General features: G+C 36.7%; 1 protein-coding gene across 1 annotated transcript; it reads right to left on the bottom strand.

Annotated features, from left to right (window-relative positions):
• Window positions 1-1,414: 1,414 nt before the first annotated feature.
• Window positions 1,415-9,204, bottom strand: LOC136218289 (probable transmembrane GTPase FZO-like, chloroplastic). The gene is made up of 11 exons (XM_066005086.1): window positions 8,569-9,204; window positions 7,521-8,068; window positions 7,335-7,403; window positions 6,515-6,712; window positions 4,899-5,030; window positions 4,165-4,251; window positions 3,601-4,035; window positions 3,290-3,457; window positions 2,719-2,949; window positions 1,933-2,048; window positions 1,415-1,827 (listed from the first exon to the last, which is right to left on the bottom strand). Exons 1-11 carry the CDS (start codon window positions 9,050-9,052, stop codon window positions 1,545-1,547), a joined length of 2,751 nt encoding a protein of 916 aa, XP_065861158.1. The 5' UTR covers window positions 9,053-9,204; the 3' UTR covers window positions 1,415-1,544.
• Window positions 9,205-18,594: the final 9,390 nt, after the last annotated feature.

The following is an 18,594-nucleotide window of genomic DNA, read 5'->3' as shown; positions in this document are numbered from 1 at the left end:
GGTTAACCGGTTGATATGGACTGGTTTCGGTTAAAATGGTTAAAAACCGTTGATAACGGTTCGGTTAATTTTTTTTGCCTAATGCATCGATTAACCGAACCGTGCCCACTCCTATCAGCACGTGTAATTTTATTTATCATTTTTGGTACTATCCAAATATTTACATGTAGTTATTATATTAACTTGAATCGGGCAATTTATATTTGGAAGGTTAATTTTAGTCGTGTGGTTGGGGTAATTTTTCAACATAGGGTTAGGTAAAATTCTTTTAGCCTCCAACGCATTGTTCTAGTGTTTTGGTTAAAATATTAAAAGTGTCGAAATAACATATTTAATTTTTTTATAAATTTGAGACTAGTTTCTAAAAAATTATAATATTTTTTTATTTTTTTATTTTTAATTTCAAAATTTTTTATATTTTTCATAAATTAAAATTGAATGTAGAAATTATTTTATTTGAGTATTAAAAATAAAAAATTAAATTTTTAATAGAAAAGATATGTTATGAGAATTAAAAATTCATTTAAATTAATTAATAATGATAATCAGTATTGATCACATGCACCTTAATGAACATGTAGAATTTAGAATGAGTAAATTCTACGTACTATTGAGATGCATGTGAAAATTCCTGTGATGATAAAATATTAAAACAATAATGCTACATAAAATAACTAATATTATAGGCTAGAAAAAACGGAACCACCGGAATTTGAGCTAGTGGCCGAAGGCGTCCTGGAGTGGCTCCGCCTATGAGTTGAATTGAATTCCATTATATTGAATGAAACGGTTGGTGTGTGATATTGTATCCTCTTCTTTGGCAAAGGAATAAAATTAATGGTTTAATATATAATGTCAACAAGGCGCACTCATTACCTTTTGACCATTATAGTATAGCATTTGCCTTCCACTAACTACGTCTTCTTCTTCTTTTCCCTTTCAGGATTATTGGTACGTCACTATTCTATTGGTTTAAGTAATCATTAATTATAAAAGCCCACGACAAACTTTATGGACGGTACTAATAAATAAATATTGTTCCTCAAACTGAATCTCAACTTTCCTGCCTTTATTCCCAAACTATTCTTAGTATTTTAATTACCATTTCCTTTTCAAGAAATAATTACTCCCTTTATCTATTAAGGTTTTTACTTGTGCTCTATTCACTTTCAGCTGTCACCACTATTTGCAAAATTACTTTACTCCGTTTTGTTTTCTTTTTCTCTTAAATTCTTATGTACTGTAAGTTTTTTTTTTCCGAGAAAAAACTGTTTATAACTGTTTCGGAATAAAAAAAATCCACAAACAAAAAAAAAACAACAAAGAGTCCAACAGACCCCTTAACCAGCCAGTCAAGAAGCCATTTATAAAAATAACAACAAAGATATATCATCAGTATCAGGAACACAAGGTAGGTTAGAAATAATCATTCTTAGGAAATTTACTCATGTGATGCAGATAATCGTACATTCTAGGTTATCCTTTTGAAGCACATACATTTCACTATTGTTGGTGCATCAACAAATAATAAAATTGAATGTCATTTATGATACATGAAGGTTTTGTATTTCAATTTGAAGTTTTGTAACTTGTTTCTGAATATCTGATAATTCTTTTTGGATGTCTAAAAGTTTGTCTACTCTCTCCTGAGCTGCATCTTCATAAGGTTTGCTCATACTTTTTACCAACTTCTCTAAATTCACGACAGTTTCCACTAGATCCTTTTGCATTGCCTCCTCCACTTCACGCGACAACCCATCTGCAATCCTACCTACCTTATCCATCATCCCTCGCTTGCGAGATGGAAATTTTGAAATGGCTATGAACCTGTTGGAGAAATGAAAATTAAATCAGATATGCTAGGAAATAACCTCAACAACAACAAATAGCATCCTGAAGTTGAGTAATGTGGGTGGAAATCAGGTAAATTACCCTCCAGTAGAACAAAGTGCAAGAGCAAGAAGATCTTCTAAAGTTGTAGGCAACACAGACGTCAGAAGAGAGGCGGATAAACCAGCAGCTCCAAGTCCACCAAAAGTTCCTAAATACTAATAAGACCAAAAGGAAAACATTCCAACTCAGTATAAATCAATAAAAACGAGTAATGATTTTGAGAATAGGGAAATCATGTTGCTCTAAAATAAAATAAACTTCCTTCTAGCACAAGTATTCTTATGAAACAACTTAAAAAGCACAGAAGTTGCCACTAGATATTTCAATTTGTATAAGAAACTGTTCCACATTATGTATAAACCTTCCAAGTTGTTATTCTTAGTTTTATGATTCAATACACCATTTTTGTCCAAAAATCTGTTGACAGGTTCCACTTCTCAAAGAAAATGAATTTTATAAATTAAAAAGTAAGTTCTTCATTTGTAAAACAAACGTGCTATGCTTACAGGGTTATCAATCCAAGTCTCTTTTAGATAAATTCATCTATCCTAGAGCATCAGAGGAATACATCTGTACTATATGCTAGATTGTTCAGCTTTTTAATATCCAAATCCACCACCACTAATAAAATGCAAAGCTGTAAGTTTTTTTTTTTTTTTTTTAAACGTGTCTACATATAAATGCTTGTGGAGACAATTAGCAGGTTGTGTAATGATTACCAATGCATCTTTCATTGAAGAACATGTTAGATAAAAGGTATATAATACTGTTTTTTGGTTCAATTGGTATAAGAAACAAATAATTGCTAAACATGTTTGAACTAACCACTTCACGTATTTCCTGTTCAAACAACTGAGAAGCTGCCACAGTACTGAAGTTCTCCATCACTTTCAAGCTGAGGGCATCGACTTTATCCAGCGACCCAGAGGTCTCTATATGTATGTTTGTGTTTGGATTTATTATCAAAGGCCATCTTTTTTCAAAAGCTTCTTCATATAGCTTTCCCTCACAAGTACTACTTGATTTTAACAATGATGCATATTCTTCAAGTAGTTTCTGCAGGTTAAGATAATAACAGAAAAAAAAAAAAAAAAAAAAATTAAGAAGACGCAAACAAATGATTCCCTGTAAAGTCAAATAAATCCAAAGATATGTAGAACCAAAAGTACTCAGAAACATGTCAGAAGAAACAAATGTTTTGGCAGAACTTCAAATTGCATAACAAAGGATATGTAAAATCTCATCCCAGTTACCTAGACAATTCAATGATTTGGACACTTCCAACGTAATGGGGGAAAGGGATATGAGCCAAGTTAAACTTTTGATGGACAATATAAAAACAAAGATTGGAGATACTCAGACCAGTTCCTAAAAAGTTTAAAAGCCATGAACTCACTTGTGCATCTGAAACTGCAGGACCAATTATATCATGTTGAACCCTGAAGACAGCTGGCGTCTTGGCAGATTTTTCCCCTCTAAGCATATAAGATGCAGCAATATCAAGATTTGTTATTTGAAGAGTAGATTCTATGAGCTCCAAAACGCGTGACTTTGTCGATTCAATCTGCAATTTCCATCAATGCATTCACAAACCCATCCATTGTAATCAAAGACTATGTACTATCTACCTTTAAGGATATTTTTATTTATGTTTTTGTGTTTGGAGGAAAAGAAAATGTTGCAAAATACTTTCTTTGAAAATTATACCAGTGACAATGTTTTTGCTCTCCAAGATATGCTCTCCTTTTCCATCTTCCCTCTGTACTCTTTCACGCTATCAACTATTTCAGTCACAAGGGCAAGGTCCTGCTTGGCATTTGCCACTTCTTCTTTCACAAGACTATCACAACTAGAGAATATACGATTAGCAATTGTAATTGGTGTTTCAAGTTTGAGCTTCATTCTTTCGATTCCTGTTTCTGTTGAGCCATCTAAGAAGCTATACAAGAACTTCTCAAGTTCAAAGAAACTATTGGTCTTCCAATGATATTCTGAATCTGCCAATTTTTTATCTAGGTGATTCTCAGCAGCTAACAGTTTAGCTTCAAGGGCAGACCGAGCAGAGACTGGATATAATATCACGTTTTCAGTGTTCAGCAACTTCCTTACATTTTCCTTGATGAAGGATATTGCTTCTTCAAGCTGCACGAAATCATGAGGAGGTTGGCAAACTTGTTAATAACATGGTAAACGGAGCAGGCTCATCAACAGAAATAATGACAAGCCAATAATAAACAACTAGATAAAACAAAAAGATAAAAAAAAAAAAACCTCATTAGTATTCTGATAGAGATCTGATTTATTTAACACAAACACGACTTTCTTCTTCCACTGTTGAATGTAACAAAGAAAATCAACCTAGAAAAAAGATTATGAGAAGTTAGTTCAGGAAACAGCAAAACAAGGAGCGAGTTATTTCCTAAATCATACTGTTATTATCTTTTGTTGAACATTGATTTTATCTCAATCCTCTCTACAGCCAAACTTGAGTGCTTCTCTAAATTGTGCATTAAGATTATGTGTACAAGGAAAGTGAAAGCAATTGGCTTCAATTTAACACGTTCAATCAAGAACTTTCTACTCTCAAACTCTCGGTCTTGAGGTTGCAACTGCAAAATCTAAAAGTTCGGTTCTAAAATCAATGAAGATATATCCAGAGAATCCTCAAACCTCGTGCAAATTAATCTCACAATTTTAAGATGCAGAGGATTCATAAACAGAATCTTTAAGCAGTGGAATATCTCAGTAATATTTTGCGAGGCAATAGGCTACATGAATGGCAAGCAGGTAACTGTTAAATCCATAGAATCATATTACAATTGATCGTCTTAAAAATTAAATAAATATCACATTCAGCAGATACCACTAGTCATTTGTACTTTTTTTTTTTGGAGTAAATCATTCATACCGTTAAGTAACTGTTAAATCCATAGAATCATATATAACTGATTCTACTAAAAATTTAACAAATTCCACATTCAGCAGGTACAACTAGTCATACATACCTCACTTTCAGTCAACGGGCGGTCAGCAGAAATGACAAAGAGAAGCAAATCTGCACGAGGCACAAATTCCTCAGTAAGGCGTTGTTGCCTCTGAAGAATTACATTAGTCCCTGGTGTATCAACAACTTTCATCTGTTTAAGCGGTTAAAAAAGTATTAAATAAATCTCAAAAAGCAGGCAAAGCTGCTGACTTATAATTATAATTCAAAAGGTATAGCCTTAGCAGAACAAGAAAGAAATAATGAATATTTATTGCTTTTTCCAACAACTTTTATTTCACTCTCAGCGTATCCTCCCTTTATTTAGTAGGAGTTAACTACATTATCTCTTTGTTCTGTTGAGGAACCAAAGTATATTAATGACATTTGTGACAGAATACTCTTTGAGGCACCTCAGTTTCTCTGGTTTTAAAGAGGACTTTTGAGCTTGCAAAGAAAACATAAGATGTTGCAAATTGCAATTAAATGTAAGGTGGTGTTTAGCAAAGGTAAGAATGAAGAGCTGAAAAATTAAGTACTTAAATTTTAAGTTGAAGAGCATAAATGTTAAAATGGTTAAACCATAAAGTTGTTCAGTAAATAGAAAAAGGGATATGAATATAGGTATACAAAGAAAAGTGTAAAGATCAATTCTTTTATGATAAGAAATTAACATAAAGATCTTTGTGAGGGTATTAAAGTCCTTTCTATTAAAAAAACTTGTAATCCTACTATTAATAGTGTCAAATTCAATTCAATTTTAACTTAACTGAAACTTTTTTGTGATATTATCAAACAATCTTAAATTAAAACTGATGAAATTTAATTTTTTGAATCCATGTGCTAGTTAAACTATCAAATGCACCCTAAGTCTTTTGATACCTCTATAGTATGCCATCCTAACCAAGGGCAGCTTATCATTAACTCTCATATCACAGTTTAATAAGAAAATGTCAACTGCATGATGCATCAAATAGAACAGTAACAATTAATATTTACATGCAATTACCAATTGAACTAAAAGTTCAAGCTGATAGTTAAGGCTCAATCACAGATTTTATATTAATCTCTAACACACCCCTACACACACAAATGCCCTTTGGGCTTGCAGCGTGTACAACAGAGGCACATCCCACCACACCACGTGTTTTTAATTCCACAGACTAATGAGGTTGACAGGACTCAAACCCTCGACCGTTTGGTCCAAGAGGCTCTGATCATGTCATGGAACCAATTGAACTAAAAGCTCAAGCTGACAGTTAAGGCCCAATCATAGATCTTATATTATCTCTAACAAGCATCAAGCAAAAATGTGATATTCTGAAATAGCAACAAGTGCACGATCAGCATTTACAACTTAGAATTACTAGAGCTAAGTTGGTTAACAGCTATTAGCCTAACTCTATTCAAGTGATTTTAAAGATGCAGTAAAATAAATATTCACACTCAAAAAGATCAGTGTATTGAGTATAAATTAAGCTCGGTATCATATTGACTAATTATCATGCTTCTTTCCATTAAAAATATTATGCATTTGTGTGGATATACATGCATTCACCTTGGAATCAGTTATTAAAGTGTAAGAATATAGCAGGACTGAACTCAGAGGTATATAATCAACTAATTTAGAACACTCACTTGTTTTAGAATTGGAGCAGGAAGATAGCATATATATTGACCATCCGGATGCCTTTCACACCGTTGTGGCTCTTTGGAATTATACTCAGAATAACATAAGAAAGTAATCTCATTGGTTGTAGGAATAACACCCTCTTTAAGGTACCTTTCTCCAAGAAGCGCATTAATCACAGATGATTTTCCAGAATTGAATTCACCCTGGTACAAAGATAAAAAAAATTGATGGTAAAGTACCTATACTAACGATTTTATACAGCCTATGGCATGAATTCATTTCTAACTGATCTCTATTAAACCATAACATTTCTTACAATTTATTTTTATTATCAAGAGGAAAGAAATTTTGAAGATGCACATAGAACAAAATCAATAGAGAAAAAACAAAGCAAGAAAAGAAGGTGGCAACGTCTTTCACTATTGAGTTTCAACAAATTAGTGTCACCTAATAACACTTGGCTCTACGCAAATGGAGTAAAATTACAAGAAAGGGTAAAAGAAAACGATCCTTGGAAGACAATATGACCAATGAATGTGATATATGAGTCATACGACTAAATATGTAAATAAAATAGCTTGCAAAGAACAAAAATTTGGTTGACACATAAGCCTCGGCTAAGTGAAGATCAAACTTACAACATTGTTATTTAAATCCAAAAGTTTTAGAAGAAAAATCAATGAAAACTATTATCACTTAATTTCTAGGACTTTTAAAGTTTTTTTATTTTTTTAGGAAAAAATTAAAAAATTTATATGAAAATTAGAGCTAATACCAATGTATATCCCTGGAACCAGAATTTGTTGAAGTTCAGCACACAATTACCACTATAGCCAGTAAAAATGGCTCATCAATTTGAGAAACAGCATCAATAAGAAGTGAAATCTCCTCCATCTGTCACTCAAAAACCATTACCCTGATTCAGGCATAGGAAGAATATGTTTATAAAACCAATTTTAATAAATAAATCAAATACCCAAATTCTAAATTTAACTGCAATAAAATGATCACCTGGGGAGCAGCTTTTTTAATTACATCAATAGCTTCAAGTAATAATGATCGCTCTGTTTCTATAAGCTGATTTTCTCTATCATTTAATTTAACAAAGCCAGCCACCTTTGTTCTCCCCTGAATATCATGATTTATATTTAATGCTTTGAGCGCCTTAAGTTCCTCCCCGGATGTTCTCTGAGATGCACTAGTAGTGTCAAATAACTGGTTCAAAGATTCCTCATTGAACAGCCTCAAATTATCCAATGACATCGCCAAACCACCAGCACCGGATTTCAGCAATTTTGATGCCTCCACAACCGATGTGGATGCTCTACGTGAATCATAAATAACAAAGATTGGTACTTTTATATCCGCAGATCCGGAGTCCATTTTTAGATCAAAATCTTTCCCTGGTTCCAGACCATATATAAGAAAGTCAGCACCTTCAGAATTAGATGCATTTAAGGCAGCAGTAAGTGTATTAACATTTCTGGCTACTAAAGGGAGAAGTACTGATTCTGATTTGGAACCCATCATCATGTTTCTTGCCACAATGGAAGGAAGACCTGTAATGAAGGAAAAAAATGCATAACCTTCCATGTCGAAGTATTACTACTGGAAAATCAAATCACAGTGAACCAAGAAGGTATTGGATACCAACTAATTTAAAAACATGCAACAGCAGAGTAGGAATTGCATGGACCAAAGCAATAAAAAATTTCATTTATATAAGTTTGAGCCTATAATTGGAGAACTGAAAGAAGTCATAACATCAATGTCCAAGCTGATCAAGTCATTTTAGCCTTGCCTAAACTTCTAGTGATTCACTCATTCAGTCATAGTAATATAGACCCTGAGACATTTTAAAAGAAGGATGTACCATCGCGTAATACTATTTGAATACGGATATATCAATTACCATGTTTCATCCACTTTATTTAGACATGGGATAAGAATCAAAATGGATAGACAGTATAAAAAAAATGCAAATTCTATGTTTGTTTTTAATATAACCAAATATAAATTTAACAAATGGCAATCTTAATTTGAAGCATACGAAACACACCTTGATCAGAGAGCACAACTCCGGTGGCATTAACAGCGGCAGCGATATCAACACGCTCCCCAATTAAGAAATGGGCGCGGTCCTTGACAAGCGACTTCAATAAAGAGGCAGCATCATACAAGGTCTTTCCAGTTCCATCACCACCATTGAGTACAACAATTCCAACCCACTTAGAAATGGCCTCGTCGATAAAATTCAAAGCATCAGCACCACTCAAAACCTCGTCCGGGTCCAACTGGAGAACAATGTTAGGAACCTTGATTTCAGGACGCTTGTAGCCGCCAGGAAACAGCGTTCTTGGCGGCTGAATAGGTGAATTGCGATTGATTGATTGCGGAAAGGGGTTGCTAGAAAGCGATTGGACAGGGAAACGATAGGTTCGGTGAGATGGAGATTTGAAGAGAGGGAGAGAATGAAAGAAGGGAAGTGATGGAGATAAGAGAATGCAAGGCGTAGAGATATGAAGAGAGAGGAAAGGTGCCATTTGTAAGCATGAAGAAGAAGAAGCTTATCTGCGTGGTTACAGTGGTGGTATCATCTTATCCTTTGCGGGGTGGAAGGAGAAGCAAGCAGTGACTCTAGTGAACCTGAACTTCAATACGACTAGATTCCGCGGGGTCCAATCAAGCTTTTGCTTTTCAGTTTCTACTCCTCCCTCCCATCTAAAATAGATGTGTAGTTTAAATTTTTCCACTAGAACAATTAAAACATTAATTAAATTATTAAAATCCAAATAAGGGTAAATTAAGGAACTGTTCCAATTGAGATACCGTTACATATTTAACTCATCGTGACCCCTCTTATTAAATTAAACAATTTCAAAGTTAACTCATCAATCAAAATCCAACATTTTCACATTTTACGTACATAAATTTCTTTATATAGATTAGTTTTGTGTATTTTAAGTTAGATTACATCTTGAAGACTAAAATTTGGAGAGTTTATTAACTTGATGGGTTCGCATTTTATGATTTTACTTTGAAGAAATGTAAAACTGCGAAGAACTGCGAAACAAATTGACTTCGCAATTACATTAAATGTGAAGTACTACGAAGCATATATCTTTCGTAGTTTTCTGCCATGTTCCACAGTTGTTTGAAATGTGAAGCAAATCTATTTTGACTGTTTTTTTAATATTGTTTTAACAATGTGTTTGTTCCTTAATGGTAGCAGTATGTTAATTGGCTATTTTTTGTGAGTGATCACGTGAAAAAACTTTGACATACGTAGGTGGTGAATCGAAGTTGCTTAGACTTTCAATAAAAATCAACTTCGAGAATTGACAAGAGAGAGTCTACATTGATGCACGTGTTGAGTCAACATCATTTGTCCTACGTATGGCATGCAAACAAAGTTCTTAAAATAGTAGTTCATATTATTGATTTCAGTGGTGTTGAGTGTTGTTAATGTATGCCCTAGTCCCAAAATGTTGTAATCTAATTATTATTAATAATGATTTTAATCTTTCGGTTACATTTTAGCTTGTGCAATGTTTTAATTGAAAGAGTATCTGAGTACAGTGATCTGCATATGTTTGGAGGGTTGATGATCCATACAAGTGAAACCATGTGGCAACAAGATACTATACTAAAGCATCCCTAGTCTATTTTCATCATGGGAATGATGATGAACAAGAGACTAGTATATGTTTTGTTAGTGATGGTGTTTCACTGGCCACATACATAGAGTGTCAAACCAATGACGCAGGAGCTTACAGGATGGTAAGCGCTGAATTGATCCGTTTATGAGAACATCACATGTTCGAGTGTCATGGATGGTTCTCATGTAACGCTTATAGTAGATTCCTTAGACCTAAAGTCACTATAGAATCTAGATGAGACACAACATGCTTTTGTTATCACTTAACAAGCCAGTAACTTGGAGTCAAGTATGGGTTAGCCAAGTGTGTTCTGAATCCTACTAAGGAACCATGAGTGAAGTGAAGGGATTACTAGTCTCCTACGTGAGAGAGGATATCATAGGCCACTTGATAGGTGAGACTAAGAAGTGTACGACCGTACCCAAATAAGACATTTTGGTAACTATTCATTTAAAGCTTTTCATTGGGAATCAAGGGACGTTTTAGCATATAATGGGGGTGACAAGGACTGTGCCTCATGCTAATCAGATATCCATTAGTAAAGGAACACAATAAGGTTGCTATTAGGTTCTCATAACCATACGAGTTATACTATTCAATTTGGACGATCTAAATGACTTGCTAGAGTGCATTTGATTTATGGAATGATACACTACCAGATATGAATAGACTTACAGGATCGCACACTAATACAATCATATTAAGTCCGTATGAGAAGTTCGAAAGTAGATATAATAGTTATATTTATTCTGGACATAAATTGATATTTGTGTAAAAGGTTGTGATGATTTAATTGGATTAAAGTTAGGCCAAAATCTTTCTAGTTGACTGGAGTAAAGGCTCGCATAATCAATGTAAATTAATATTAGATAGTAATTTGCATAAATTAATTTAGCATATAGTTATTTGTATGCAAGATTAATTTAGATTATATTAATTAATTTTGATAATAAGAATATAAGTTAATTAGATTATCTTATATTACACAGTTACAAAATTAATTGTTTAGAAAATGTAAGGATAATTGGTATTTTTTTTTTTAAATTTGCACAATGCGCTTACATGGATCAAATGAATCGACTCTCGTTACATGGTGTTTAGTAATTAATTTTAATATCCTTTTTAAGCTACATGAGTTTCCTAGTTAATTATAGAATTGTTTCTGTCATGTTTTTCTATAATTAATATTGATTTTATTTTTTAAAAAGTTTGGGCAGGTTTGGTTGGGTCTGGGATTTATGTTTGGACATAGCATTAATATGTTCATCTCGATTGAGCCCGACCCATAAACAAGTCTAATCATAAGGTATTAGAAGAGTTCCAAAGCAAAATGAGCATAATTGAGGAACATGCCCTTTATCTCATTGCAATAGTCAAACCCTAAAAGAGTTTGAGCAAGAGCAATAAAGGCTTCTAATAACAAAATGTACCAACTTGTAACTCTTATATTCTTATTATGTTGAAGAGGCAGTCTCCTAATTAAGATAGGAAATCATTTCCTAGTTAATGACTGAATATGAAGAATCATGTTATAGAAAGGATTGCTTAAACACTTATATATAGCCTCTTAATTATGAGAGTTGAACAATTTAAAACCTAGTCTCCGAGAGAGTTTAGTATCCGTTAAATAATGATCATACTCGAGATAAAAAAATGTACGTTATGAAATTGCTTTAGTTTATCGACTAACTTGTTTGAAATGTTTGATGTCACCGTTAAATAAAAGTCAAACCATATTTTTTAAATTTTCTATAAAATAAGGTTAAAATTCATTTTTTTAAAACGGTAGGATTAAATTTACACAATTTCACAAGTTATGACTAAATTTGCATTTTTAGGATTAAATTTGAACTACCCCATTAAATTATGAAAATAACGGTTTGAAAAACAATTTATTGAATTAATGAAAAAGTAAGTTATAAAATTTAAAATTTAAAATTAATACATAATCCAAGTACTTTAGTAGGTAGAATGTTCAAAACTAAATATTACCCAAAGGCTGACCTACTGGTTTCCAAATTAGGTAATAACCCTAGTATGATTTGGAGAAGTATTTGGGAGGGAGTGCATATCTTGAAATTGGGAATTAGATGGAAGGTGTGTGATGGAAAGGCTATTAGAGTCTGGGAGAATCCTTGGTTAACAACTCTAAATAACTTATGCATAAATTCATACCAAGTCCCTGCTTTGGGTGATTTAAGAGTGGATGGTCTATTGAGTGAGAACAGGAGGGGATGGGACATGGGCAAATTGAGAGGGTACTTTAGTGGATCCGAAGTTGTTGTTATTTGTGATATTATTTTACCTTTCAAGGGAGGCGAAGATGTCTGTGTATGACATTGGACAAAGGATGGGACATATAGTGTAAAGTCGGGTTATCATAAGGGAAAGGAGAATGGGGAGGGAGATATGAGGAGAGAGGGTTGGAAGAAATTATGGAAGTTAGAGTTACCACCAAAATTGAAGTTATTTATCTAGCGTGTGGTATTGGTTTGTTTACCCACTAGATCAAATCTTCTTCAAAGGAGGGTAGCGATTACTATTGAATGTCCAATGTGTGTGGAGGACGAAATGGACCTACATTTATTCACTAGTTGTTGTTTTGCAGGTGAACTATAGTGAGTGGCGAATGTAGCGGCTCCTGTCACTGGCGGACTGATGTTGGGAGATTGGTTGATCCGAGAGCTGACGCAAACGAACTCGGACACTACAGCGAGGCTCTATTGTGGATTGCAAACTATATGGGAACACATGAACCAAGTGTTATGGGAGGGCGAGTGGTGGCCGGCAGCGAGCAGCTGGCGGAAAGTTTTCGATGGGTTCAAGGAGTGGCGGGCATTTCAATTCTAGCTGACACGATCGATGCACGCACCAGCACCAGCAATACCGAGGTGGAACCCGCCTATCGCAGGAACTGTCAAGTGCAACTTAGACATTGCGGTTTTCGTGGAAGATGGGTGCTGCGGGCTAGGGGCGGTGGTGAGAGATGCCACATGGTCACTAATTTGTTACAGCAACAGCGTGATCAACGAAATCAAGGAACCCAAGGTGCTAGAGGCATTAACGGTACGTACCTGCATGCTTTGGCTTGCTAATCAAAACTTCAGAAATGTGGATTTTGAGACAGACGCTAAAATGGTTGTCGATGCTATTCAATCCTCTCGTGTGGACCTATCTGAATTTGGTAAAATTATTCAAGACTGCAAGCATTTATTGGTATCTTATTCGAATTTTAAAATTTCATTTATTCATCGCCTAGCGAACGGCGCTGCCCATTTGGTAGCAAGGCAAGCACGTTCTAATGCTAGCGACTGTGTTTCCTCTATAATGTCTCATTGGCTGACGAACATTATTTTTGAGGATGCAAATCGTACTAGTTAATAATACTTTCGAATTGAGCCCAAAAAAAATTAGTATTCCGAGAGATAATAAGAATAATTCCTAACTTTTAAAAATTTAGTTTCAACATACCATAGTGCTTAAGTCTTGTCTGTAGCCTGTTAACGAAAATAACAATGAAGAATGGAGACAATCTTGTGCTAAGGTCAGAAACCGTGATATTTGATATTTTAATTTTGTTTGTTTGGTTTTGTCCATGGATGACTCTTCTTCTTCGTTCTGGTGTCCAAATTTATTTGATTCTTTTATCCATGATTATTTGAAATAAAGATGTTTATTCTGAGATTGGCATATGACAAATGTAGAATTTGAAAGTAGAAATTAAGATGTTATGTTGTTTTCAAAACAAAGTGTGAATGAGGCAGTCCCATCTTCAACTATATATATATATATATATATATATATATATATATATATATATATATATATATATATATATATATATATATATATGCTCATTGAGAAATTTACATCTATCTATCTATTGAAATTCATTGTAGAAATGCTAGTATGACTCCCAAAACAAGGTACATACCTTTTATTTAGTGACATAAATGATGTCTTATGTTGTAAGTAATTCATAATCAATGTTTGTTTGTGTTTATGTTTGTGTTTGTAGATTGAAGCTTTAGTGGCTGAAAACCATGAGCTGGATATGGAGTTGGAATATGTGTATGCTCAATTTGGATCTGTAAGTTTAAAGTTTTCAGTTGTATTGTTGATAACTTGCTGGATCCGCTTTGATATTCTTTGCCGGAGTTACCTGCAAAACAAAACCGGAGACAGGATCTCCGGGAAAACTCTCCGACGATCAAGTCAGTTTTTGTAATAATGAGTCTATGGTTTAGCAATAGCTTTGTGGGAAAAGATGTGAACGTACCTCCCCCCTTATTCTTAAGGCCTTTTATAGGTGTTTTTTGGGTAACCGCCGATGGCGGTTACTCCTTAGTGGGCCACGTTCTGAGGGCGGTTACCCCTTTTTAGGCCATGTCCCTTTCGTGGCTTTCATGGAAACGAACGTGGTCTTGAGTGGGAGTCTTGACGCTCCGTTTAGGAATTCGGGGCGGTTTACTCGCTGCGCCCGCTTCCTTCATTCGGGTCCCGTCCAATCTTAGCCCATGGGGCTTTAATATGGGCTGGGCTTGCGAAATGAATATAACCCGTTTTGGGCTTCACGGGTTATCACATGCCTCCCCCTTGGTCTAGCAAGAGCCCTTTTAGGGTCTTTTTATAGGGGACGCTTCGTCTTTGTCCGATTATTTCAAAGTTTTGAATTTGTGCATTTCCCTTCTTTCGTTTTCTCCGGCGTCGACCTTTTAATTCCGTTACTTCTTTTCCGGCGTTGACCTCTTAATCCCGTCACTTCACTGTGTTGTCTTTTTCATGTAAGTTTTTCTTTTCACATTTGTTCCTTGTTCGGCTTTTTGCTTCTGTTTTCCTTTTATCGATCATGTCAGACCTCGACTTCGCGCCGTTTGACGACGATTATGTCCGCGAGGTCTCTAACGAGGTCGAAGAGATGGTTGAGGAAGCTTCAACCAGTTCTCCTGGGTGTAATTCTCATCCCGCCGACTTCCTTCATCTGGTGAATACAACCGACGAGGGTTTAGGTTTTGACCCCAAAAAGTTGATTCCGCCACCTGTTCCAACCCCTCGTTTGTTACCAAAGAAGGACAGGTCGGGAAGTCTGGTTTGTCAAGAGACAATCGATGATTTGCGGGAGCATTATCCCTGGCTCTGAGGTCTCGAGACTATCATTCCTGGGGAGGATAGGGGACCGGGCAATTACCCAAAGGGGTACTTCACTATTTTCGTGGCCCAGATTATCTGCGGCTTCACTTATCCGCTGGCGGATGAGATTGCTTCCGTCCTAGGCGGTTACGGAATCGCGCCCGGGCAATTGCATCCTAACGGCTGGGCCGATTTGACTCTGGACAAATTCTTGGCGGATTGTTTGGAGGTTCCCTTTTCGCCCAAAATCTTCTCCAAGCTCCACCATTTCAAAAGCTCGGCGGGGTATTTCACTTTCATCCGCCAGAGCGGATACTATGGTTTTGACGAGAAGCTGAACAAGATCCGCGAGTGGGATCGATCTTACTTTTTTATCAAGTTTAATGAGGAAAACCTGAACTTCCTTCGTTGCTGGAGCCGACCTAACGTAAAGAGTTTGAACTTCGGGTATCCCAGCAAGGAAGAATCCGCCGTTATCAAGTTCCTGAAGAGCACTCCTCCTTTTGTATGGACATACGATCAGGCCTTTCATATGCTAAGGAGCCGAGTAGCGATTGCATACCGCGAGGGGGATCGTGTTGTCTATATTCCTTATCGCGTTTTTGTGCAAGGTACTTTTTATTTCCAAGTTGATGGTTTCTTTTAACCCTTTGCAGGGGTGATCCTTTATCTCAAATCGCTGCAGATCGGGAGGCTAAAGCCCTGGCGAGAAGAAAGAAGCGGATGACGGAAACCGCTTCCGTTGTAGGGGCGGATCCTTCTGGAGGGACGATTCCTTCTATTGGGGCGGCTTCCCCGGTTAGGGCTTCCGCTTCACAAGGTCTTGCTTCTGCTTCCGAGGATCTTCCTTTAACCAGGAAGTGGAAGATAAGTGCGGATACAGAGTCTTCTCGTTCAAAAAAGAAGAACACTTCTGTGTCCCTTACTGTTGGCGGCACACCTGTATCCGCCTCGTCTAAAGGAAAGAGCAGTACCCCCATTCACGAGGTATCTTGATCTACTCCCTTTCGTATTGCTACTTTTTCCTCATGAGCTATCTGCCATTCCCTTGATATTTTTCTTTATGCTTTTGCAGCCAATCCCCGATATTAGCGGATGGTGGACTAGGACTTTCGGCCTGGCTGTGAACTTCTCTTGCAAGGATATTGTATCTTCCATATGCAATGTCCTCGGGCGACTTCCCTCCGCCTCCCGTGTGCGCGAGCAAGTACCGCTCCCTACTGCTGTGGAAGGGATCGAGAAGCGTTCTGTCGAGGTATATTATTGCTTTGTCCTTCGCTTTCAAATATCTTGTGTTCGTTGTAACCGCATATTTCTATTCGTGTTATATGCAGATTATCAATTTTGCTGAGGGCATTCTCCGAAGGGATGCAGAGCGCGCCAAGGAGTTGGAAAGTCTTGGTACGGAATTGGCGACTCAGAAGTCGCTTTATGATGATGTCCAAGGGAAGGTGAAGGTCCTAGAGGGCACCTGTCAGAAGGCCGTGGGCGAGAAGGAGGAGGCCCTTAAATCCCTTCAGGCCAAGTCCGATGAACTGCAAAAAGCCCTCGACGACCTAGCTGCTTTCAAGGAGGCCCAAAAGAAGAGGGTTGAGGAGATTTTGGCTGAAGATGGCGCCCGCATCTACTGGTATAGGGAGCGGATTCATGCCGCTTATGAGCACGGGCATCAGGGTCTAGTACTTAACCGCCCCAAGGTTCCCATCCCTGAAAAGGATTTAACTGGGGAGTGGGATAAGCTGGAAGCCGAGGATGCTGATATGGATGAGGTGCTCTTCTTAGATTGGAAGAGTCTTCAGGATCCTCCGATTAGCTGCGAGATCCCTATTCAGCCCGCGGAAGGAGAGGCACCCCAAGCCGTTTCTCAACCTGTGCAAGAGGTACCTCTCGCCGAAGAGGTTACTGAAGCGGTTACCGACTCAAGGGTTGAGGATTCGCTTGAAGTAGATCCTCCTACCGGAGGAGATGAGGGAGTCGCCGAAGTCTAGGAGGGCATTAGGGGCGAAGGAGAGGAAGCTGTAGCATAGCTTAACTTATATTTGGACTTTTGTATGTAAAAACCATGTAACAAACCGCTCTGATATATATATTTTCTTTCGGTTGTTGCTTTTCATATGTGTGTGATTGTCACTTTTTTGCCCTTTATATGTGCCCTTTTGTCCTTTTGCCGACTCCATATTTGTGTTTCTTCATAGCTAGGGTGGCCAGACCCTTTTTGCAATTTTGAGTACTCGTTTATTCGCTTAATTTTATGCCTTAACTTATAATTCTTCTTTCGAAAATAATCATAAGTTTTGATCATAAGGTTTTGCGAGTGATGCGTAATCATGCATCCGCCTTTCTTTAACAGGCAACACATTTATGTGTTTTTGATTTTAACCCTAAGGTTTTTTTGCGAGTGATGCGTAATCATGCATCCGCCTTTCTTTAACAGGCAACACATTTATGTGTTTTTTATTTTAACCCTAAGGTTTTTTGCGAGTGATTTATGTAATAACTTTTATTGATGACGAGAAAAAGTTTATTACATATGTACACCAATTATGCGGGATCGAAGCCTCATTAAAACCTTTTATCAGAAAACCCAGTGGGAAAAACTCATAAAAGGAAAAAGAGTACTCGTCCTTTCCTCGAACTACTCGGCCTTTCTATATAGGCGTAGATTCTCTAGATTCCAGGTGCGCGGGAGATTCTTTCCACTCATTTCTTCTATTTTGAAAGTGGCCGGTCCCATCTTCTTGGATACTTTGTATGGCCCGATTCAGTTGACACCTAGCTTGCCTTTGCCATCTCTAGACTGTATTTTATCTGCTTTTTTCAAGACCAAGTCGTTTTCGTTGATCATTACTTTTCGCACTCTTCTGTCATGGTATTTCTTGATTCTGTTGCGGTACATTGCCATTCGCATGTAAGCTTTTTCTCTTCGTTCCTCCACAGAATCCAAAGCATCTCTGATGTTGATAGGATTTTGTGTGTCGCAATAATAAATTGTCCGATCTGTGGGCGACTTGATTTCAACAGGTAGGACTGCTTCGGCTCCATAAACTAGCGAGAAAGGTGTTTCGCCTGATTACCACTCTTTCTGGGGTGAGTTCATTGAGCAACCTCAATCCACATATCATAGCCTCGTATTCCGCGGCATTATTGGTAGTTTTGAAAGTTAATTTTGCTGCATAGTACAGGCGGATAACCTCCGGACCTTTGATGACGACTCCTAGCCCAGCTCCGTCTACAGATAAGGCCCCCTCTGTGTACATGCTCCACTCTTCTTTTTGTACCTTTGGACATTCATCATC

This window comes from Euphorbia lathyris, chromosome 2 (assembly GCF_963576675.1).
Source record: "Euphorbia lathyris chromosome 2, ddEupLath1.1, whole genome shotgun sequence".
NCBI lineage: Eukaryota > Viridiplantae > Streptophyta > Magnoliopsida > Malpighiales > Euphorbiaceae > Euphorbia > Euphorbia lathyris.
This window is presented reverse-complemented; position numbering and strand designations above follow the sequence as displayed.